At 40.6% G+C, this 25,852-nt stretch overlaps 1 protein-coding gene across 1 annotated transcript in view; it reads right to left on the bottom strand.

The window, feature by feature from the left end:
* Window positions 1-274: 274 nt before the first annotated feature.
* Window positions 275-25,852, bottom strand: part of RECQL (RecQ like helicase) — a 33,098-nt gene continuing 7,520 nt past the window's right edge. Inside the window, exons 7-16 of the mRNA XM_044993136.1 lie at window positions 24,873-25,071; window positions 23,716-23,882; window positions 22,472-22,553; window positions 19,502-19,650; window positions 19,292-19,409; window positions 13,772-13,910; window positions 10,956-11,050; window positions 6,862-7,081; window positions 5,284-5,413; window positions 275-3,878 (exon numbers count right to left, since the gene is read on the bottom strand). Of these exons, the coding sequence (XP_044849071.1) occupies window positions 3,708-3,878; window positions 5,284-5,413; window positions 6,862-7,081; window positions 10,956-11,050; window positions 13,772-13,910; window positions 19,292-19,409; window positions 19,502-19,650; window positions 22,472-22,553; window positions 23,716-23,882; window positions 24,873-25,071 (1,470 nt within the window). The 3' untranslated portion in view covers window positions 275-3,707. The remainder of the gene's footprint in view (window positions 3,879-5,283; window positions 5,414-6,861; window positions 7,082-10,955; window positions 11,051-13,771; window positions 13,911-19,291; window positions 19,410-19,501; window positions 19,651-22,471; window positions 22,554-23,715; window positions 23,883-24,872; window positions 25,072-25,852) is intronic.

Genomic DNA, 25,852 nt, shown 5'->3' on the forward strand with positions numbered 1-25,852 from the left:
CAAGATTATTTGCTGGGTCAGGTTCTTCCATAGAGTTGCTGCTTCCTCCCTCTATGGACCAGGGGAATGAGATGACATCCATCATAGATGGTCGGTGGGAAGGGAACGGAAGGGAATGGTAGTTTCCTGCTTAGCTGATTTAAACAAAGCATTCTTGAGACTACTATATGTTAGAAACAGTAAGTCAGATACGATTTGCAAGTTAGAGATAATGGCACAGAAGAAGTGAGACAGATATCGGGGAGGGGGAAGGGAAACAAGACTACATCTTAAATCTGTTTTCTGCTATAGCTTTTATATATCAAGCACATATAGTTAAAATACACTATTCAGAAACACAAAATAAAACCAAGTACAGCAATTGTTTCAAGATACATTTTGAAGCAAAACAGTGAGCTTCCAAAGAAATACAATGCCCAGTTCTGTAACAAAGTGCAAAAAGTCAGTACAATCACTTCTATGAAAATATTTCCTGTTTAAGTGCACATGTGCAGGTAGAATGTCAGTGTGCAACCAGGCGCCTACAGGCCCCTTACATACATTTGTCTACATTTAATAAAAAACATAACATTTGTACTCATCTTTGAGATTAAAAATTGATTGACATTTGAGCTTGCCAGCATAAAAGCCTGGCAGTTTATCATCCTGCAGTTATAACAAAAGTAGGGTGGACCAGTACTGCTTTTAGGTCTTAAACCATATGCTATGTAGAATTGGGCATCTACTCCATACTCACTTCAATTCTGATCCACTGTGATGTTAATGTACAATACTAAAAAAATTCAACACTAGACTTTCTGCAAGCTTATAGATGGAAAAACCACCAGGATGGATTTATAGCAAAAAGCAAGAGTAATGGTTTGCCGGGAATCTCTCAAAACAATTAATTTTCTACTCATACATTCCCTTTTACAATGAAATCTCCCACACCTTCAGCCTTAGGTCCTGTCAATGCTTAACTTGGAACAGAATTTGGAAACTGTTTTTGAATGTATTTCCAGCAAAACAGGCCAAAAATTATTCAAAGTTAGTTTTGTTTGGAACAATATTTAAACTCACTTTCCAAATTCTATTCCAGGGCCAGTGTACATAGCATCATAGTCAAAAGTTAATATCAAAGCTACAAACTTTAGCTGTATGTCAGAAATTAACAAATTCCCCACATTTTCCAGAATATTTATCACGACCAGTTGTTGTCCTACCACCAACCTTCCCTGTGATCTAACAAATCATTTTTCAGCATCATCTCGGTCTCAGTAATTATTACAGCTTTGATTAACTAGTTCAGCGCCACAAAGAACACTTAGCACATTAAGGATGAACCTGCTATGGACAACCATTCCCAGAAACATAAGCCAGCACAACAATGCAGCCCCCTGAAGTTTCCTTATGCCACCCCATTAAAGGGATTAATCTATTTGTGCAAGTTTTGTCTAATAAATTTCAGTGATCTGCATTTTTTCATGTCAACAGTATTACTTTAAGTAGCTGATCTGCAGTTCGCCCACCAGGACAAAATTCAGTAGTAAAGTGTAAAAATCTCTGTTTATATGGGATAAGAAAAATGTTAGGCATGGGCTTGTGTCAAATTTCAGATCCAGATCTGAACTTCACTAAAGTTCTAGGGGCTTGGGTCCATCTCTAATATACATATGTAAAATATACGTACACTTTAAAGCATGTGCATGCAAAGAAAAAAAAATCTTGGTGCATTTTTCTTAAGGCAGTGTTACAGGCAAGGATGAATCCTAACAAGCCACTTTACAAAACCTGCAGCAGCCACATGGCATCCTGCCATCAGACAACATGCTTTTACTTGCACAGTTCTAATGAGTATAAGCAAGGCCATGTATGTTCAGGATTTAGGAATGACAGATAGGATTGTTACACATAAGAGAATTCTTGCTCAGATTGACTAATACACCCAGATTTCCTGATCATCCTGATTGTTACTGTAGGGCTGTTGGTAACCTTACATCATCAAACCTTTGGATGCATATTTAAGATAAAGTTAGTCAAAGGAACATGTCAGTTTCAAGCTCCCAGGGTGTCACTGCAAACAAAAATGATAACATTCAGCTAGAGTGCCATCTCAGACTTTCCCTAAAATCATTTTTTAACTTGATTGGAACCGTTCTTTTATGTTCTCTTGTAGAAATCTGAATATGAGGGACCAGATCCTCAGCTAGTGTAAATCCACAGATTGTTCCCTTGACATGTGGGGCTATGCCAACTTGCACCACCTGAGGATCTTGTCCAAGGTCTTTGTTAGTAAATTTTGTTCTTTTCTGTCTGCTAGAAACACGGATTTACTTTCTAGTTTCTGACAGATGAGCCAACAAAAGCTGCCTTGTTTGCTATCAACACCATCTAAGCTGTTGTCAATAATTATCAGCAGTATTCTACAAATAGGGATTGTTCAGTGGCTTGTGTTCTCTTTGCTGACTACAAAAATAACAGGTGTGCATACATGAATATATATGTACATTTCTCAGAGACAAAGTGGTTAAGCTAAAAAAAAAAAAAAAAATCAGGATTGAGAGGCCAGACCGCAGTAGATAAATTTAATGTAGGCCATATTCTAGGACTAAAAGACTTAACAGTGTGAGTACTGGAAAACACATTTCCATAGCTGCTTCATGTCCTCCATGAAGTACTGATGCGCCAACAGATCAGAGAATACTGTCCACATCCTACCACAGCATAGATTGGAGCAGAAGTATATGTGTTCCCTGTGAGACTTTAGGCCTAATTATTCCTCAGTGAATGACAAGGTTCCCATTGACTTCAATGGGAGCAGGATGAGGTCCAAGCTGAGGTATGTTGAATTAGTTCTATAGTTTATGTTTATTTACTTGTTATTTTCTTGGTCAGAGTCATTAGTGAAATTGTTGTTTGTACATACTCCAAATAATACAACACGAACTAAACCAAAGAAACATGCTCAAGGGCAATGAAGTGGGGTTTTTTTTGGTTTGTTTTTGTTTTAAATAAGATGCTTTTGAAAAGCCCACAAGGGAATTAGGTGCCTAACGCCCATTAACTTTCAGTAGGAGTATGGCACCTAATTTTTTCCGACATGCTTTAGAAAATAGAACTGTTAACCCAACATACCCTTTTCTAACATTTAAACAGATCTTGAAAGGTAATTTTTCCATCTGAACAACAAGCAGGAGAAATTTAAGAAGATATGATGCCAATTTTTAAGCGATAATGTGATAAATATATTTGTTGTTGTGTATGTGAATATATACTGTTTAGTTTGCTTTTCCCCATCATTAGAAGGAGTGTAGCTAGAGGGTATAATGAGGATGCTTTACGTTTATATCAGTTTTAAGTGCATTACTACAGTATATTTTACTATCAGACATGTGCTTTGTAAAATAAAAAGAGGGTTTAAAAAAGCAATATATACGGAAATGATCTGCAGGAGACATCAGATATGGACTGATTATTTTGAGGATAATCCTTTGTTTCTCCATTGTCTACTGAACTGCATGATGCCAGATTTTTGTCTGCTTGTATGTTCGGAAATTGCATATATTTGTTTTTTGTCCAACCTTTCTGATAAACACACAAATCCTTTGCATTTAAAAGAAGCAATTAATAAAATACAAATTATACTTCTGCACTGAGTTCTCAGAGAAGCAGAAATGGTGGGATCCTGGATACATTTTTCATTGTAAAATTCAGTACAGGACTACCAGCTAGTCGTCGTCATCCTCAAGCTTAAGCTTCTTTGCTTTAGGTTTGTTCTCACAATGACGCCGATTCTGTGCTTTTGTCTTCTTTGCAGCAGAGTTTTGGATAGTCTCAGAGACGTCTTCTTGTACGTTTCCACCAATCCCTCCAGAATTAGAAGACTGAGGAGATTTGACCTTTGGATCATAAACACAGCTCAAGTAAGACTAAGACTCTCTTTCTCCTTCCTCAATACATATTGAGAACATACTATAATGATCAAGCCTTATTAAGGGTGATGCAGAGATGAGTTCTTTTTGTGGCTATTGTTCTGCTCCTTTACAACAGCATCTGTGAGATGTTCCTGTGGCATGTCCAAATTTCTTCAAAAGATAATGCACACAGGGCAGCATTAACAGTGTATTATGCCCCACAGTACCTGCTACATTCAGGAGAAAGATGCAACTGAACCTGAAATACCCCTTTAAAGGCAGTAACATCTATGACAAATACATATGATGTAGCAACGACACATTCTATTAAGCTGCTGTATGTAAATACTTGAGATTTTCAGACTAGTCAGAGTAATTATTTCACACATTCAAATGACCAATTCCTGCTAACGATAAAGCCAACATGGCTGTTGAGCAAGCAATTGCAGCCTCATTAGAGGTGATCAAGGATCCGATTCTGTAAACTTTTGCTCACGTGGCACAGTTCTTTCATGAGCAAAACGTGGCAGGATCTGTACCTGTTTTAACTGTATGTCCAAATAGCTACAGAATGTAAGTGGTCCCTAATTTTATGGAAGTGCCACTCTTGTTAATCTGTATTTTAATTGGAAATAGAGAGGCAAGTTGAAATAGCATTTACAGACTGCTTCAGTTATATTTAAATAGTGACTACAGCAACAATTCTTTTAAACAAGTCTAAACACTGTTCTTGTTCCATAACAAGTTCTTGTTCCATAACAAGTTGTTAATTCCTATTACCTCAACTAAAACTGATAGCATTGCTAAGGATTTGCATAGGTATAACTGGAAAGAATATGTTGCTATAGCTACATAGCTTTTGACTTCTTATTGTCAAAAGGGTTTCAAATATAAATCAACATCACTATAATGCCTAACGTGGAATCCGTAACTTATGACAGCTGTAAGAGACACTTCACAGTGACAATTATAAGTCTTGTGGTTTAATATTTATATTACCTAAAATTATATTCTTGCTGAAATAGGATTCTAAATGCATTCATCACTCATGTTAATTCCATTGTATTACATACAGGGAGAATGAGTAAATCCGCTCAGGTGAAGGTAAAGAGAACATGACACTTCTGAACTTTTTTTTTTTTTTTAAATCTGTACTGAACTTTTTCCCCCCTCCTCCTCACCCTCTTACATTTTGCATCTTAAGATGTGTAACTGGAAAGATACTACTGCCAAAGGATCAAAAGAAACATATTTAATGAGGCAGAGGGGGAATACACTGAGGAAAACATTCTTAAATTTGCACATAGTAAACAGGCACTAACCAGCTGTGGTAAATACTAATGGAAAATAATCATATAAATAGTCAATATATATACACACATACAAATACCTTGTCAACACTTTTTTTGTTTGATCTCCCTTGCATGGTGATAACATGTGCCTCATTTTTCAGCAGATCAGCTTTGGGTCCTATTTTCAAGTAGGATATTGTAGCAAATGCTGTGAAACTGAAGTCTTCTCTGCAAAAGTTAAGCCACAGTCAGAGGAAAACACTGGAAACAGGAGTAGAGTGGGCAGAATAGATATAAGGAGGAAAATGTGGAGACATTTAGGAACTGTTATGAACAGATACCCCACTAATTCCTTGATCCTGTTGCACCTATGCAAGCAAATAATCAGTAAATTCAAATGGGAGTTGGCAAGATTGGCTCTTACAGTGGGCACTTTATACCTTATTTCATTCTGCTGACTTTTCAGCACTACTCTTTGGTCTAGTGGGGATCAAATAATAGGATATCTGGACACTAAGCAACAAAAAAAAAAAAAAAAGCAATGTTTTGACTCAGTCAACCTTCCTGTCCACTTAGGCTCATAAAAGTCAAGTGTGTAAATCTTTTGTCATTTTTTGTGCATGAGAGAAAGTTAGGATCATGGGATGTCAGAGGCCCATATATTCAGAGGTCCTTATTTTGAAAAGAAAGCAGCACACATACATGGAATAGCAGTGTCATTTTCATTGTGTTTTCTTAAGTCTCTCATGACACAGTAAACCCCTAATACTGCAATAGGTTCTACACAGGCAACCTTCTTTGCCCATCTCATCTCACTGCAGTCAATGTAGTGCTGCACAAGTGCAGCAGTCAGTTTGCCTCCATGGCACTTGTTGCAGGATTGGGGACTATCATTAAAAATTTAGCATTTACTCCACCCCCAAAAAATAAAAAAGCTGCTTTTTTTTAAAACTACAAAAGCAAAAAAGTGTTACTTTAAACCACAAATTTCTATTTTTTTTATTTTCAACTTTTCTGTTTTAAAAATGAGAGATTATTTTTCAAGAGTAAACAGAAAAATAATATTCTGTGCAAACTTTTTATAGCCAGGTTAGCAGCTTCCGAAATGAAGGAATTGCTAAAACATCCACTACTGTGATATTATACCAAAACAGCACTGTTGCAGAGATAATAGTACAGTAAAAGTGTTATCGAGCATGTTGGGGGAATGGGGGTGCTGGTTAGTCAAAAATTCAAGTTAACTAAAGAGTTATACTTACCAATGGAGGGAGAGAGTTTGGGTGCAGGAGAGGGCTCAGGCAGGGGGTTAGGGGACAGGAGGGGTTTCAGGGTGCCAGATCTGGGTAGCATTCACCTTGGGTGGCTTCCCACAAGCAGCGACATGTCCCTCAGATTCTAGGCAGAGGTGCAGCCAGGCGGCTCTGCACACTGCCTCTGCCACAGGCACCGCCCCTGCAGCTCCCATTGGCTGTGGTTCCCAGCCAATGGGAGCTGCGGAGCTAGCACTTGGGGCAGGGGCAGCGCATGGAGCATCAGGGACAACTGGCAACCCTATTGAAGATTTGCATTGGGAGATATCAGAATTGCCGGTTTCTAGGGCTTTCTGGTTGGTAAAGTGCCAGATAACACAGGGTAATTAGTAGATTTCAAAGGAAAGAATGAATGGTCACACATACTTCAGATACTGCTGCAGAATGAAATGGGCAATAATCCTCTCCAGTTCATCACGAGGGAGTGTTGGAGAAACAACATCAGCCACTCTTAACTTTGACACACCTTTGCCCAGCCAGGCATCGATTAATTTCAGTGGAGTGACTTTTTCACTCATCTTATCTGCTTGCTCTAGTATTTTGATTAGATCCCTGCAGTATCCCGTTACATCCATTCTCTCAAACACTACAAGGAAAAGAAGAGGACTTAGTACTTCAAAACAAAGCATACTGTGCCAGAGGTGTTACTTTACAATAAAATATAATAAACAATTCTGTACTGCTGTAATCTTCGAACTCAGATGTTTGAACAATACATGATAATCACAAATCACATTTATGCTTGTACTTAATCATTTAATCTCCAGTCCAGAAAAGACTTTCATATATGCTGAACTTTACACATTGAATAGTCAATAATTTTAGTGGCATTACTCAAAGCATAAAGTTAAGCATGTGCTCAAGTCTTTGCAGCTTCAGGCTGGTTATTTTGTCAGTCATCTGAAACGCTGATATACTATTGAAGCTTTTAAGATTAAAATTCTACCTAGAATTTGAGACCGTTCCCAGCTACCTTCTAATGGGAACAGGAACAACACTGACATTTCAAATAATAAAGCTGATACATGCAGCTAGTTCTTTTAAAAATGGATTTCATAGTAGCTTGTCATGAATAAGTCTCCTAATTTAGGGTAAAAAGCCATTTAAATCTCATTTGGATGTGTGGTGCGACTGCAGTGTTTTTGTTATTTGTGGCATTTTGCTGACTCACAAGCTAGGTAATAGACTATTTGTAACTGGGTTCTCTCTCCACAGTGGTATTTATTCTGAAACATTTACAGAGCAAAGTAAAGTTACTTATATGCTGTAAAGCTCTGTATAAGACATTTCTTATCTCACTGAGTTTACAGACTAAAGACAGAATACACTTTTTTTAAACAGAAAAGTCTCTAACAAATTTATTCCAATGGGAAAATGGATAAAAATGGCTATGAGACAGACTGTAACAGCATCCAATGTGGGTCACTGAAAGGAGTGTCTTTTTCACGGCAAGTTGCACAGACCCCAACCTAATGCTACTAAGGTAAGTTTCCCCATTGGCATGACTGTCAGAAGATTGAGAATAAAACAGCAATCAGACAGGTCATCCTTCAAATATTTTTCACTGACCAGTTCTTATTAGACACAAGTCCAAATGAAAACCCAGGATCTGAATATCCAAACTAGGCTTACGTTCAGTTCCAGGTCTAAACTTTACTGTTCAAGCCTCATCTCTAATTATTATCTAATACTTCAATACTTACCAAAAAAAAATAGTATTGTATACAAGCAAATTCTAAACATTGTATCCCAAAGAAGTAATTCAAAAATCTTCATACGTGTCTTTCCCAGCCCATCATATGAAGAAAAAAAAATAGTGCACAGGGAAGGCATGTAATCTAGTGATCAGAGTTGGGGACTTGAGAATCAGGATTCCCTGTGCTTTACTCCAAGCTGATACTACACAGGGCTATTGTGATATTTTAGATCGCTCTGAAATCTTTGGATGACAGGTGCTATGTAAATGGTAGGACTGCTGTGTTTGGATTCCCTCCTTCTTGAGTACTCTTTGTATTCTTAATATAATTACATTAAAAAAAACATTATTAAGAGATTGCAAAGAAAAGCACTCAAAAGTTACAAAATGCCAGAATTAAGGTTGCCTGTAACCTTCGTTCTGCCCCCTTGTGTACATGTATGACTGTTAGGCTGTAGATTTGTCATGACACTTCTTTAAAATCACAAATCAGAGTTGTCACAGTTAATTTAGTAAAAGTCACAGGTTCACTGACTGCTCCGTGATTTTTGATTAAAAAAATGCCCTGACAAATGAAATTCAACTACCCCGCTTCAAAATTATAGTGTCCCAGTGCCCTTGTCCTCCATTACCTCCTTACCCCACCAAAGGGGCACCAACTGCTCACAGCAGCACCTCTACTGTGGCACTACAATCATCATCCTGGGCTGCTGAGAGGGGGATCCTGGGAAGCGGCCCATGAACCAGCCCCACACCCCCCTCAGGCACAGGAGGCAGTAGCTTTGGTGTCTTGTAGGGCTCGGTTTGGCTCACTACCCTGGGTGTTGTGACCTTGCACTCGGGATGACAGCACTGCTCAGGTTTGGCCCTTCCGGCCCTCTGTCGTGACTGGCTCAAATCTGAGTGAATGGTGCTGCAACCCTGTGCACCTGGTTGTAACACCACTCACTTAGATTTGGCTCGGCCATCCCCCCACTTGTCACAGAGAGGTGGCAGAGCCAAAACGTGAGTGGCACTGCAATCTCACGTGCCAGCCCACAACGCTCAGCCCCATAGGATAGGAACTAACACTGCAGGGTGAGTGCACGGTGGGCTTGCCCTCCAACCTCTCTCCTCCCGCCTAGACTCACCAAGAACCTTTCCACAGGATAGTCAGAGAAGCCACAGTATCCATGAGTTTTTCCACCACCATGACAAGCCTGTAGCCCTAATGTGATCAGTCTTTCAATACATGATCACACACTACTTTTCCCACAGGACCCCTGCCTCTTTCAGTGCAAAAGTAACAGAGTAATTGTAGGTTGTCATCCTCTGTGTGGACCAGCACTAGAGGGGGGGATGACACACACACTTTGCCAGTGTGTTTAATTGTTGATAGCAGAGGAATGGTGAGATACTGGAGTCTTTGATTCCATTCCAGGCTCTGAAAAATAGCATGCTCTAGTGGGCACAGACCCTTCTGCCTGTTCCTCCTTCTGTCCCATCCCCTCCAACCCGTCCCTATCCCCGTCCTCTCTCTTTCCCAACCCTGGCTCTTCATCCCAATCCCATTTTCCTTGCCCACCACAGTCCCAATCTGCACTCCTTAGACTTGCCTCCCCACCATCCCAATGCTCAGTCTCCTTTCCCAGTCAGTCCCAAACATCTCAACTCCCAGTTTCTCTCATCCCCCACCCCCACCAAGCGCCATGTCCCAATCAACTCCTTTCCTCACCCCCAATCTCTATCTAGTCCCCTCTGCATTTAAATCAGGCACCTTTCTCCTCCATGCAGCCTGGGCACCAGCAGAGAGCCACTGAGAGCACAGCCCAGACAGCCTCCCTGCTCTCAGTTCCAGAGCCTGGCCCAACCTCACTCCAGAGCAGCAATTACAGGGAAAGTCCTTTTGATCATCCACAACCCTGGACTAGACCATACTCAGCTGCTCTGTGGGGATGACACATGTGCAGTTTGATCACACATAGGAGGCCTGGGGGCTGGAGCACCCCCAGTGTGAATGGAATCTTCAGAGATTTTAGCTGCTGAATGCTAAATAGTCTCTACATGTGTGAACTTAACTTTTTAATAATAATAAATAATAATTGGAGATATACCAATCTCCTAGAACTGGAAGGGACCTTGAAAGGTCATCAAGTCCAGCCCCCTGCCTTCACTAGCAGGACCAATTTTTGCCCCAGATCCCTAAGTGGCCTCCTCAAGGATTGAACTCACAACCTTGGGTTTAGCAGGCCAATGCTCAAACCACTGAGCTATCCCTCCCCCCAAAGAGATCAGGAAAATTTGGGCAGATTTGCACAGGGATGGCAAAAAGGCACATATGACACAAAAGCTACCCCTGGCCAAATTTCAAGTGCCAGCTGCAAAGCATTAGGGCACTAGAGCTTCTCAAAGAAAAGGACATCAGAATATATTTTAACATGGGCAAAACAACATGTTCTCCCTTAGTCTAGTTCTTGAAAACAGCTGAACTGTTTTGGCTGAAATTTAAAAATTCAGCTTAAGGAAGACACCCAGCAGCATATAACATTTCGGCCCAAATGGTTAAAGTTAGGCAAATTTATAAGCAAATGAAAACAGGGTCTTGCAATGGGAAGTGCTGAGCAACCTTAATAAATAGGCAGTGCTACTAGCCTGCCTATATGATTGACCTATTAGTTGAATTCCCCTTTCAGAAGGCTTTAAACACCTTGTCTAGACTGGACATTTCGTTGAAGCATATAGTAACCCTCCTATCTGCTTTCAGATTAAACATCAGTTTACTTACAAAGCTTCTCTCTACAGCAGTTATCACACATTTTGTTGCAGTTTGCAGAATCCCACACTTCATCAAAATGCTGAGCAATCAATACACGGCGACACCTGAGAGTATAGATATATTTTTAGAGATGAGGCAAGAGTAAGAGGAGATTGTAAAATGCAGATGCACATATATATTACATCAAATGAATGGTACAGAGAAAGGGACTTAAGTGATCCTACCTGGTCTCAAAAAAAGAAAAAGGGGTCACTCAAGATGTACATAACTGATGAAGAAAATACTGTTTTACACAACATATGAATATCTATGGCATTCACTGCTATGACTATTGTTGACTGAACAGCTTATTTAAATAGGAAAAAAGATTAGTTACATGAAAATGAACAGCATCTGCAATTCCAGTAAGTAGGATGAAAATGACAAGGACTATTGATTGATTCTAATGCTTCAGAATATCAAATCGGACTGTTAGATTAGGCCAAGAAGATTTTCCCCTACCCCTGCTGTACAGTATTCACTAACTGGCCAAGAACATTGTCAAGGGCAGGAGTTCCACCTTCTTCTGAAGCATATCAGATTAAACAGGATTTTGATCCAGTATGACTATTATGTATTGATATCTCAAAAGCAAAATGTTCCAGTTCATACACTGAAAGGGGCTTGAACCCTATGTGCTTTTGGCTGACTTGTATTACAGCTATAATACAACTACTTCTACTTCTTCCGTGCACATTTTTAAAACAGCGAGAGAGAGAGAGAGGGGTAAGTTAACACTCTTATTTCATATGCTAGATCGGGGTCGGCAACATTTCAGAAGTGGTGTGCCGAGTCTTCATGTATTCAGTCTAATTTAAGGTTTCGCGTGCCGGTAATACATTTTAACGTTTTTTAGAAGGTCTCTCTCTACAAGTCTATATATTATATAACTAAACTAGTGTTGTATTGTAAAATAAACAAGGTTTTCAAAATGTTTAAGAAGCTTCATTTAAAATTAAATTAAAATGTTGAACTTATGCCGCCGGCCCGCTCAGCCCGCTGCTGGTCTGGGGTTCTGTTCACCTAGGCTGGCAGTGGGCTGAGTGGGGCCTGCGGCCGGGACTCCAGTTGGGAAGGTCTGGCAGCCAGAACCCCAGACCGGCAGCGGGCTGTGCGGGGCCAGCAGCCGGGACCCCAGACCGACAGTGGGCTGAGAGGCTCAGCCCACTGCCGCTCAGGGGTTCCATCCGCCAGCTCCTGCCAGCCAGCATCCCGGCTCCCAGACCCGCTCAGCCTGCTGCCGGTCTGGGGTCCCGGCCCTGCCCACATACAGTGAGTACTTACCTTCTCCCTGGTTCTGGCCCATTCTCTTCCTCTCTCTGCACTGAGCTGAGGGTGGGAGAGGACTGAGCACAGGCTGGGGGTGGAGGTCTGGCCAGGAGGTAGAATGAGGGAGGAGGCTCAGGGTTGGGGCAGGAGGTTTGGGTGTGGGGGCACTTACCTGGGCAGCTCCCATTTGGTGTGAGGAGTGCAGGTGGGAATGTGAGTGGGGGTGCAGGAGCTCCCGTTTGGTGCTCAGGGTGGGGGTGGGGATCTGCGGGGTGCAAGCGTCAGGGCAGAGGGCTTGTGAGGGGAGTGCAGGTGTCAGGGTAGGGGGGCTGAGTATGTGTGGGGGTGCCAGAGTCAGGGTTGGGGTCATGGAGGGGGTGAAGGAGTCAGAGGGCTGGGTGGTACAGGGCTCAGGGCAGGGGCCTGGGGTGTGTGTGGGAGGCCAGGGCTCAGGGCAGAGGGCTGGGTGACTGCCCCCCCCCAGAACCCACACTCCTTGTCCCGACTACCCCCTCCTGGGACCCCACCCCCTATCTAAGCCTCCCTGCCACTTGTCCCCTGACTGCCGCCCCTAGCACCCTATCCCCTACCTGTCCCCTGACTGCCCCAACCCCGCACCCAGACAGAACCCCCTGGACTCCCATGCCTATCTAACTGCTCCCCGCCCCCTGACAGGACCCCCAGAACTCTGGACCCATACAACGCTTCCCTGCTCCCTGCCTGCCCCAACCCCTCTCCACACCCCTACCTCCTGACAGCCCTCCCAGAACTCCTGACTCATCCAACCCCCCCACAGCTCCTTGTCCCCTGACCACCCTCTCCAGAGACCCCCCCCCACCCTAACTGCCCAAGACCCTTGCTCCTTGTCCCCTGACTGCCCTGACCCCTATCCACCCCCCACACCCTAACAGACCCTGAGATTCCCCATGCACCCCCCCTGCTCCCTAACTGCCCCCTCCAGAGACCCCCGCCCCTAACCACTCCCTTGGGATCCCACCCTGACCCCTTACCATGAGGCTCCCTGCTCATCCGGAGTTTTGTCGTCGCCGCCGCCGTGCGCGCAGCCCCGCCCTACCCCTCAGGGCTCCGGATGAGCGGGGAGCGCTTTTCCCTCCCCATGAAGCCAAATGCTGCCCCGCGGGAGCGCGCAGCCCCAGCCCCCAGAGCCCTGCTCACGCGGTGGCAGGGCTCCGGGGGAAGGTGAGGGAGGGGCCAGCAGCTTGCTGCGCTTGGCCGGCGCTCCAGCCAGGGAGCGCGGACCCTGCAGCTTGCCACGTCGGCAGGATTTTTAATGGCACACTGGAGTCCCGGCAGGCTCCGGGGTGCCATTAAAAATCGGCTCGCGTGCCATCTTTGGTACGCGTGCCATGAGTTGCCGACCCCTGTGCTAGATATAATGTGATGAGCTTCAGATATACAAATCCTGGCATATGTGACTGTTCCTTATTAATATTTATAAGCATGGAAGAAAAGTTAAGTAAAAAAACAAAAACAATCAGAAAGCCAGAATAACTTACTTGTTCATGTTGTGGCAGTAGGATACCATATCATATAGTTTCTGTTGCCCCACATTCTCCATCACTACCATGCCGCTGATTCTGAATATATCTCCAAAACCATAATATAAAATGCAGTCAGCTTTCTGGTCATCTCGACCTACAATGCATTTGAAACACCACCATTTAGACTTCTCATTTAGACTTTTCACAAGTTAGGAACAAAAAAGAAATGTTTTATGAACATGCAACTGTGACCCGAGAACTAATTAATGCCAACTGACAAGGGAATGCAGAGGATTTACAGGAATCTCTGGATTCTGTATGTACATTCTGGTTCCAAGAATGTACAGTGAGATCTCAAAATGAAAGCCACTGTCACACTGGTCATCATTATCACTGTGAAATGTACACAGATACTATGTAAGGAGTTATGTATATATACACACACCCTGAAAAATATGCTCTTAAAATCTATATCAAGGAGGTTGCGTGACAGACTGGAGATGTCTATCCGTTTAGATGAAAAGTGAGCATTGTCCCATTCACAATAGGTCCCCTTTCACCACTCTGAAGTGAATGAAAATGATGGATTGTAAAATGAACTAACAGGAAGAGAGAAAAAGCAGAGGAAGAAAACATTATCTTGAGGTGCATATCAAAGTTTTTCTTGAATATATTTGGGGAGAAAAAGGTGCCTCAACAGGCTTGGTTGAAAATACTGAAGAGAACTTTGAGTGAAATAAACTTCTTTAAACAGATTAATCCGTTCATTTAGTCTCTAGAACAGGAGTTCTCAAACAGGGGGCTGGGACCCCTCAGGGGGTCATGAGGTTATTATATGAGGGGGTCGCGAGCTGTCAGCCTCCACCCAAACCCCGATTTGCATCCAGCATTTATAATGGTGTTAAATATATAAAAAGTGGTTTTAATTTATAAGGGGAGGTCGCACTCAAAGGCTTGCTCTGTGAAAAGGGTCACCAGTACAAAAGTTTGAGAACCACTGCTCTAGATGTTGCAATTATGTTTTATATGTAATCATTTCCAATATTCTTACTCACCATTACCTGGATCTCCATAGTTTGATAAGTTTATTCTTGTTTTCACTATAAATATATCTAAGAGCTGTGGTATTAAGCCAAGTGTTGGGCCTAAACTGAATCTTATAAACTGGTGTGTACAGTTCCCTTGGGACTAGCAGGACCAGTAATTCTGTGTGTGTTTGGGGACAAGAGGCTGGAGGCCGCAGGGAATGCTCCGAGCATTCGGGGGTTGGTGTGTACCCATCGCTATCTGTACAGAGAGAGTGAGGTCTGCAGAGGTCTGGAAGACAGTGTTTGTGCTCCCAGAGGCTGTTGGTTTCAGAGTGCTGATCCACAGCAGGCAAAAAAAGACTACTTTATGCTAAGGGCAGGTAGTGGTGAAGTGCCTCACAACCCTGGGTACTCCTGGGGAGCATCAAAGCAATCACACATCATATAAAATTAAACAAATTCTGCCTCTATATACTTGTATGTGTGCAAACAGGCTTCACATCTGTATGACAGAGAATCTGCTATCAAAAGAATTTAATACCACAGAAAGCTTAGGAAAAGAAAGATGAATTTACCGTATTCTTATATAAATAAAAAATACAGATGATTAACATTTTGCTCCTTAATCAAAAACTGTCAATACCAATCTATTGTATTCTGCAGAACTTAAATTTAAGGCCCTTTTATGGCTTAAGTACAGTCTTAATGTGTACATAGGAAGTCAATGGAAGCAGAGATAGGCAAGCACTGGTGCTTATGAAAAATACCTCCCTAAAAACATGCATTGACATTAATCCAATTCACACACATTTTTTATCAAATATTTGTCTGCTACACAATTTCAGCGATTTTATTAGGCCTCCAAGAGGGCCAACAAAAGAGAATTTAGTACAAAGGCAGCTGTTTAACTGCCACTACACCTCCTGAGCTATAGAGAATCAAACCCTCAAGTGTTGCTATCACATTGTGGAAATACTCTAACAAAGCATTCTACTGAACAAAAATTCTGCTTTATCTAGCTAGGATGAGTGACAATTTTTCCTTTTTGATTTCTGGTAGGACTACATACTGTTGGGGTGTTCTCATGCACTTGTCTCCCATTCCCATAAGCTTGGCAAGGCCTATGCAGCTGGAGTAAATGCACCCCACATGGAGGAGTAAGTCAAATCAGTAGTAACATGAGCAATGGCATAAACTTTCATAAAACAAGTTTAAGTAGGTGTAAACAGCACCAGTGTAATGTGAATTTACACTAAACATCCAGTAGCAGCAGTTAGAGCCATTAACTGGTGGTCCCTACCTCATCAGCTTTATTTCATCTACAACATCATCCCCGACACTACCTGCAAACAGTTCAGTACTTGTATAAGCAGATGCAAAATCCCATTGATTTCAGTAGAAGTTGTGCCTGTCTTACGCCAGTACTGAAGCTGATGCCTAACATACATATGAAGAAAAGGCAGTGTTCAAATCTCAGTCAATTGGCTTCACGACGCCTTCAGAAACCTTCCATGCAACTTCAAATCCTGTCCCTGAGTTTGTGCATTACTACCGAGCCAAAGGAAAACCAGCAACTGTCCAGCCTTCCAATATTTGAGTATCACTGAGTTTTCCTCAGTTTATGCTGTTGCATTCTCTCTCTTCTACTATGTCACTATTCCCTCTGAATCAATATCTAACCAATGCTACAGCAGGTGCTAAGGGGTATTTCTGTGGGAGATGTCATTTTTCAGATAAAACAAAACAGAGGTCTTCACTATTTATGGTCCTGTAAACATTTTTTACCTGTAGTGTACTGACCAAATTCTAACCAATCAAAATTCTCCCTGTAATTTTAATTAGCTAGGATGGTATTATTCACTTTTTGCCCTCAGATGATGTGTAGTGTTGGTGTGCACTGGTCAATAGCTGATGCTCTATACTCAGTAGGTGGCTGCATTTCCATGTGAAAGAAATGAATCTCATATAGAGCTCATAGATCACTTAAGAGAGAGTTTGGATGAAAATCATGATAAAAGACATGGGTCAAACATCCAAGTAAAGTTATACAAATAGAACACATCTGATCAGCCAAAAATCTGCATGTTATTAAGTAATTTTGGTAACAATGGGTGTCACAAAACAAGAATCTGCTAAAAACAAAAAGGCAGAGGGACAGATTTCCATTTACATTAAGGCTCTTTTACACCATCCTGGCAGTGTAAAAAGCCCTTAAAGTGAGTGTAAATGTAGTTTATGCCCACTTTAAGACCTCTTTAATTGCCAGAATGGTGTACAGGGGCCTTAAGTGTAAATGAGAACCAGGCCAAAAGTACAACATATATTAGCATAAGAACCATCATACTGGGTGAGGCCAATGGTCCACCTAGCCCAGTATCCTGTCTTCCAACAGCAGCCAATGCCAAGTGCTTCAAATGGAATGAACAGAACAAGACAATAATCAAGTAATCCTACTGTCCACCAGTCCCAGGAACTGGCGCTCAGCAGCTTAGGGACACCCAGAGCATGGGACTGCATACCTGACCACCTTGGCTAATAGCCACTGATGGACCTATTCTCCTTGAATGTATCTAATTCTCTTTTGAAGTCAGTTATAGCTTTTGCCTTCACAACATCCCCTGGAAATGAGTTTCACACATTGATTATGCAGTGTGTGAAGAAGTACTTCCTTTTGTTTGTTTTAAACCTGCAACATATTAATTTCATTGGGTGACTCCTGGTTCTTGTGTTATGTGAAGGGGTAAATAACACTACCCTATTCACTTTCTTCACACCATTCATGATTTTATAGACCTCTATCATACCCCGCCCCCAGTCACCTCTTTTCCAAGATGAATAGTTCCAGTCTTTTTAATCTCTCCTCATATGGAAGCTGTTATACCCAGAATCATTTTTGTTGCCCTTCTCTGTACCTTTTCCATTTCTTTTATATATATATATATTTTTTTCAGATAGGACGACCAGAACTGTGGGCATACCATGGATTTAAATAGTGGCATAAGAATATTTTCTCTTTTATTATTTATCACTTTCCTAATGGTACCTAACATTGTTACCTTTTTTGACTGCTGCTGCACATTGACTAGATGTCTTCAGAGAACTAGCCATGACGACTTCAAGATCTCTTTCCTGAGTGGTAACACCTAATTTGGACCCCATCATTTTGTACATTTAGTTGGGATTGTTTTCTCCAATGTGCATTAGTTTGCATTTATCAACAATGAATTTCATCTGCCATTTTGTTGCCCATTCACCTAGTTTTGTGAGATCCCTTTGTAACTGCTCGCAGTCAGCTTTGGACTTAATTATCTTTAGTAATTTTGTATCTTCTGCAAACTTTGCCACTGGTCGCAGTACAGGTCCTGGAAGGACCCCACATTTAGCTCTCTCCATTCTGAAAACTAAACATTTATTCCTATCCTTTGTTTCCTGTCTTTTAATCAGTTACTGATCCATGAGAGGACCTCCTCTCTGTCCCATGATTGTTTACTCTGCTTAATAGCTTTTGGTGAGGGACCTTATCAAAGGCTTTCTGAAAGTCCAAGTATGCTATATCCACTGGATCACCCTTTTGTTGACCCCTTCTCAAAGAGCTCTAATAGATTGGTGAAGCATGATCTTCTTTTACAAAAGCCATGTTGACTCGTCCCCAATAATTATTTTCATCTATATGTCTGATAATTCTCTGCTTCATTACGATTTCAACCAATTTACCTAATACTGAAAGGAGGCTTACTGGTCTGTAATTGCTGGGACTGCCTCTGGAGCCTTTTTTAAAAATTGTCATCACATTAGCTATCCTCCAGTCATCTAGTACAGAAGCTGATTTAAGTAATAGGTTATATGCCACAGTTAGTAGTTCTGCAATTTTATATTTGAGTTCCTTCAAAACTCTTGGGTAAATACCATCTGGTCCTGGTGACCTATTACTGTTTAATGCTCTGTGTCAACATACTGCAATTACAAGACTGTGATGGGATATATAACCACCACGCTGGATCTGAAGGAACAATACTGGGCTCAGGTAGCCCCACCCCTCCAGACCTACAAAGCACACTTCAACTGGAAAGGAAGCTTAAAAGGGGAACAACTCAGCTCAGAAGTGGGAGGAAGACAGTCCAGTTGGGGCTGAAGGTTTAGTTGTCTTTTCTTTTACTTATATTGGACTTGGAGATCTGAGGAAGGACCCTACCAACTGCCCTTGTTGCAGGAGGGGCATAAACTTCATTTCTACCCCACCCCTTTCAGTCTATTCCTTATACACTCTAGAAAGGAGAGGGTAAGGATGTTAAGAACCCTGCCATGAAGATAAGCTACATACAAGAATTAGGAACTGGACTGAAGGCCTCTCTCACTGGGAACCATGAGACTAGAAACTGAGTGTGTTAACCACTAGGCCGCCTGGCCCTCTGCGAACTCTATTACAATGGCATAACAACGAACACGAGATGATTAGTTTATGGACGTCTATTCCCTTTATCAGTAGAAGCCAACTTTTTCACAATACCTGCACGTCCACTCTCTTGATAGTAGTTCTCCATGGATTTGCTCATTGAATGATGAATTACAAACCTCACATCTGACTTATCAATTCCCATGCCAAATGCAACTGTTGCCACTACAACCTGAACAGAAGTACAACCATTAAACCATCAGGATACAGATCTATATAATTATTTAAGTCAGATAATTTTATAGAAATAATTGTATACCTAACCTGTATTTCATTGGCTGCCCATCCCTTGTGAACTTTGGTCTTATCTTTGGGCTCCAGATTTGCATGGTAAGCATCTGCCTTAATTCCCAGTTTCCGCAAACTAATGGTAACTTGCTCTGAGTCCTTCTGTGAAAAACAGTAGATAATTCCTGTACCAAAGAAAAAACAAAAACAAAAAACCTCCACTTTTTATGGCAATGAAGTGTTTAAAAAAATGTAAGTGAACTTCATGTTCGTGCAAGGTGCAGGATTAATAGGCTTGAAGATAACACCAAAGGAACTGACAAAACATGGGGAAAGAGTGCAAAACTTCCCAAACACTGACTCAATAATATGCTTGGTCATGCAAAAGCAGAAAAAGCAGTACAGTCTCCGCATCAATTCCAATTTTGGACACTCTGCTTAGATAGCAATGGTATCTCCTTATATACCATTTATAAAAACAATGTAACAATACCACCATGGTCTTATATAGCACTTTATCAGTAGACCGCAAGGTGTTTTACAAACGAGGACACTATCATTAGCTCATTTTACAAACAGGAAAACTAAGGCACAAAGAGGGGAATTAACTGCCCAACCTCACTTAGCAGGCAGGTGAAGAGTATCACAGCTAAATACAAGATTGAACAGATATTTTAGCATTCAAGATGAAGTGGCCATTAATGCCTCTGTAGTCATAGGACAAAAAGGGGGGCTAGTGGGTTATAGATTGTTGTAATAAGCCATAAATCCAGTGTGTGTCTGTATGGTTTTTAGTGGCTAGCGAAGTTATGAATCTAAGCTCCCTGGCTCATCTTTTGAAAGCATTGTGCAGGTTTCCTTTCAAGACGAGGACTGATGGCCAGATGTAGAGTGATCGCTTTGTGAAAAGTATCCATCCACAGGTGATAAAAATACCTTGTGTTTTATCATTTTACTGTAAGAGTTCATTTGAGAGCATAGCAATTGTCTGGTTTCACCCACATAGTTGTTTATTAGGGCATTTAGTGCCCTGGATGAGCTCCATCACATGTTTTAAGACCCATGGCTCTTATAAGGTGTGTTGATCATTGTAGCAGTGAAGATAGGTCTGCAGGTTTGCATCCCTTGTTCTGGCAGAGTCTGGTGCCGCTTTGAGACGGTGTGTTCTGGTCTGTGGGGAGCTTGCCTCTGCTGAGGAGCTTGGAGAGGTTGGTGGGTAATATGAAGGCAAAGAAGGGGTTCCCCATCCTGAAATAAATCTTTCCTGAAGCCCCTCCTCTGGCCTTCATGCTCTTACTAAAGACACTGGATTTATTACAATAATCTGTAACCCCCAACCTTCTTTTTTTGTCCTATGACTACAGAAGGTCTAAGAGACCTTGAATGGTCTCTTTGTGCACTTACGCTAAACTTTTTATTTGTTCAATCTTGTATTTAGCTGTGACATTCTTAGTACCTTTCCCAGACCTGAAGAGGAGCTCTATGTAAACTCAAAAGCTTGTCTCTCTCACCAACAGACATTGATCCAATAAGCAATATTACTGCACCCACCTTGTCTCTCCATTTTCCAAAGCGTTTTCATTCTAACAGGGTATTTCGCAGCACCTTTAAATTGCTTTCATAATACAGCTCAACCTATTTTAAGCTACCACTGAAAGGAACTTCAAAATTTTATTATTATATGTATTGGAGTAGTGTCCAAAGATGTAATCAGGATCAAGGATTAGGCACTGAACACACACAGGAAGGCACAGGCCCTATTCCAAAGAGATTACAATTTAAATAGACAAATAGTAAGGGACAATACAATGTTGGAACTACATAGCTTGTTACTTTTGTATAGGTTTCACTGGACTGTATGCTAATTGTTGGGTTAAAGAGAAATTCAGGTCACCATAAATGGAACGTCATCCATTCTTTCAGACCATCTTAGCAGCTTTGGACAAATTTTCTAAATTCCTGTTGCCGAGTCCCTCTCTCCTAGCTACATTTTTTTTTTAAATAATCAGGAATTTATCCCTAGGAAATATCAAAGTGATTATTAGTTATGGATAAAAGCTGAAATTACTCAATTCAGACAGCTGCTCCTGGGTCCTGGTTTGAAATTATACCGATAGAGGTATGTAATACATTAAATTTATAGATCCCATATTTTCAATATTTATGAGTCAAACATTTTATTTTGAAATCTGGATACAAGGTGGCTCTATCTAGACCTTTAACCAAATTAGAGAAGTTGATCGGGTAACAAAATGTTTAATTTCTAAGATACATACATTTTTGATTCAAAAAAGATGTTGATAAAAAAATACAGCCAATAAAAAGATGGAAGAGGGATTTGGACAAATAAATTGATCTGGAGGAGTGGGTCTCTATATGGGGAAAGGGATATAAATCTCCAATTTATAAAAGTCACTGTATAGATGGCATTTCACTCCAGTTAACATCCATCATATTTTTGTTATTAGGGAGGTGCTCTGTTGAGAGGTTGAAGGGAAAATCAGAACATACTTGCACACATAGTGGTTGTATCCAGGAATTAGATTGTTTTCACAGGAAATTATTAAAGAGAATCGTCTTAGGACAAAATGCCAGCTTCCAAGAGATCCCAACCTGTCTTATTTAATGCTCCAGGAAAGGATCCATGTTTGACACAGAACAAATTAATTCATTTTTGACTGTTAGCAGCTAAACTATGTATTGCACATTATTGAAAGTGTGTGGATTCCCCACCCTCCCTAGAATTGTGGCTTTGTAGAGGGACAGCTTTCCTCACCAAATACGTACACAAGAGATGCACCAAGAGGAGGACAGCTATTTAGAAATTTGGTCATCGTTTCTAGAGTATTCAGAGGAGGAGGGCTCCCCAGCCAGCAAGCATTAGCCAGGTTCTTTGAATATTAACCTGATCCTGAACAAGTGATATACCATCTATTATGTTACTGTTTTATTGTAACTTTGCCTTAAATAAAAAGTTTAAAAGCACTAGTTTTTAATATTGCTTACCCGAGAGCCCTTTGTATCTTCCATTGATGATCTTAACAATGTCCTCAATGAAGTCCTCACTGTTTGAAGGTTTTTGACGAACCTGAAAAAAACCACACACACACACACACACAGAGTGTATATTAGCAAAGAACTCGTAAACGGCCATTCAGCCAATTTGTTATATTCCTATTACTATACTCTTGTAAACTCATCTATTCTTCCCTTTGACTAATTTACATTTATTCTACAGTGTAAAGATCCATCACAACTAAAAAGCTCATTCAGAAGCTGTCCAATAAAAAATGTGAAAGGAACCACAGAAGTTCCCAACTTTTCCAGACAATTGCACCAGTTTTCTAAGCTAAAATACTGGCTGTAGCAGCCAGTGCTTGTCACCTGCCATTCAATTAGGAACATTCTAGTCTGTCAAACCCCACTCTCACAATGTATGGAGCAGCCCAAATTCTACTAAAGGCAAGAAGATACAAAATTTTAACAAGATGTCATGGTGAAGCACCAAGGCCCAGCTCAGAAGCTAGCTCATTAAAATAGGAAAGGATAGCCTCCAATATTACTAATCACAAAAGCCTTGAGTTCAGTACCAGTACACAACTCCCGGTTCCCAGCTACTGTTTAGAACCAAGTTCACAAAAATTAGTTTGAAGTAAAAAGAGACCATCTAAGACATAAGCAAAACAGACCAAGAACACAAATACTTGGATAACAGGGAGTGGGGTGGGGGAGGAGGAGATGACAATCTAATTGTTTAAGATAATCTCTTAGGATTCAGGGTTATTTTTGTCATACTCCTGAGTTTCTCCTGTTTTGTTGGGTTTTCACCCCTCCCCACCTCCACTTCTTTGTCATTTCCTCAGACAGAAAAATATTCAAGAGAACTCAATCTGCCAGAGATTTAGCTTGGAAGGATCCTGTGGGAATTAAACAGTTCCAAAAAACCCAGAACAAATTTAGCTATTATTTGTCCTCAAGGTAAATTAACTATTAGAACACTATCTTCCGGCAAATAAGTCACCACCACAGAAAGGAGAATACTCTCAAAGGCACCTGGGGCAGTTAGGAGCAAGACTCTGAATGAAGTCATATAATTGCTGGTGCCCTCATTTTGTCCTAGAACTATAGAATGAAATTCTGTCTTCCAGAAGGCGTAACATACTGATTGTTCTGTGTTCGTACAATGGTGTCATGGGTCCATAACAGGGGCTCATAGGTACTACTTCAAATCAAATCAAGTCAATACATACCTCATAGTAAAGATTGGGCCGGTTGAAAGATGCAGTAAAGGTAATGCATTTCTGAACACACAAAATTTTCTGAGCATCCTTCAGAACATGACTTGTTGCAGTTGCAGTCAACCCAATCAATGGAGCATTGGGAAATTGTCGTTTTAAGATACCAAGTGACTTGTAGTCTAAATAAGAATAAGGAAAAAAAGATTTGGTTTCTTATACCATCAGTGATATATTAATACATCAAATCTGCAGCAAGTTAACAAGTAATAACAGAACTAATTTACAAATCCAAATGAAGTGATTAGCAGGCAATGCCATATTGACATAGTGGAGTAACTGGCCTTGTAATAGATTTCTACCTGAATTCAGAATGTACTGTTTATTAAAATGTATTCAAGTTAAGAGAATTAGAAAACAAAACTAACATTAAAAAACCTCAAACATTCATAATTTACATTTTGATTTGTGTCAATTGCTGTCATTAGCAAAAAGAGATAAAGCCCATTATGTGTAATTTGTAAGCAATACTTTCTTTAGTAAGAAATTTAAAAGAAAAGTCCATAAAAAGTTTAGTAGATGATACTGTATTCATCTGTACCCTGAATCACAAGTTCTTTCATAGACTGAGAAACAGCATTGATAAATACTAGTTTTATGCAGCTGACCAGACATGAAACCAAAATGCTGCACAATTTTTCTTCTTGTAAATTACACTAGAAGTGACTAAAGTGCATTCCATGAAATTCCAACATGTAGCTATGGTATTTTCACCTTCAATACAGAGGTATTAAGCACCATGAAGAGAGTTACACAGACTTGTATTTTCCACAGGAACCACATCTATATTAGAGATGACAGCCACAATCTGTTCCACTTTATGCAAATAAGGTGCAACTCACAGTCCCTTGGAAAACTGCCAAAGTAACCCACAGTTAAATGTTCCCGACTTAAATGAACTTGGGCCTTTAAACAAGGCCATAAATTATTTGTGAATGGTACTGAATTAACGAAATTAAAAATCTTTGAGTCAATGTACAAGTATTTTTTGTGTCGTGTATTGTGCATACACTTCACTATCAAAAGGAAAACATTTCGCCCTCATTTCAGGCTTAACTCATCATTTATGCATGCTTGAATAACTTTGCATACATATTTCTGGATGGGCATACCAGGCCTGAAGTCATGTCCCCATTGACTACAACAATGAACCTCGTCCACAGCAATATGAGTGAGTCTTCCTGCTTGATAAGCTTTCTCCAGTTTTGACATAAACATTTTGCTTTTTGCAATCTTCTCTGGAGTAACATAAATGAGTTTTAGCTGCGAATTCTTATCCAGCATTTCGGTGTGAACCCACTTTACATGTTCCTGTTAAAAAACAAAGAAAGCTGGAAATGGACAAACCAGAATATCATACTCCTGTTCCTTAGTTCTAGAATAAATTGTGGTTTAATGCACAAAACACACCACTACACCCAGCATAAAAGACTTTTGAAAGTGATCTATGTAGATACATATAAAGTGATTATATTTTAAAAACAAATAAATATTAGCATTATTTTAGAAAAAGGAAGCAAATATACTCTGAATATTTGCACTATTATTTAGGGTGTTTATTTTCTTTGTAAAATATCAGGTGTCACCCACATCTCTGCTGCTATGTTTTGAGAAAAAATTCCTTATGCAAAACAAATATCCCAGACTGTAATCTTTATTATTGGATTTTTAGAGACATTCATTTTTGAAATTTGTTAGACCAAATCAAGCTATTAATTCATTAGGTCCATTACCCTGCCTCTGAAAGTGGCTACTATCTGATGGTAGTTACAAAAAACTACACACCCACACACAAAATGCAGCTAGCCATTTCCATAATGCCATATCATTGGGGGAAAAAAAATCCTTTCTGCCCTTTGTGGCAGTCAGCTTATACCCAGAAACAAGAGACTTGATTCCATGTATATGAGTCTGCATTACTAAACATATTACTAAGTAACACAGTAATGTCCATCTTCTTTTAAATCCAGAAATTTGAGAGGTATGGCCAAAGAAAAACTATTTTAGTATCAAAAATGTACATAACTGCAAAATATTTTTATGTCACTAATGCAGTCCCACAAAATTCTATTCACTTCATGCAAGGTTTTGG

This window comes from Mauremys mutica, chromosome 1 (assembly GCF_020497125.1).
Source record: "Mauremys mutica isolate MM-2020 ecotype Southern chromosome 1, ASM2049712v1, whole genome shotgun sequence".
Lineage (NCBI taxonomy): Eukaryota > Metazoa > Chordata > Testudines > Geoemydidae > Mauremys > Mauremys mutica.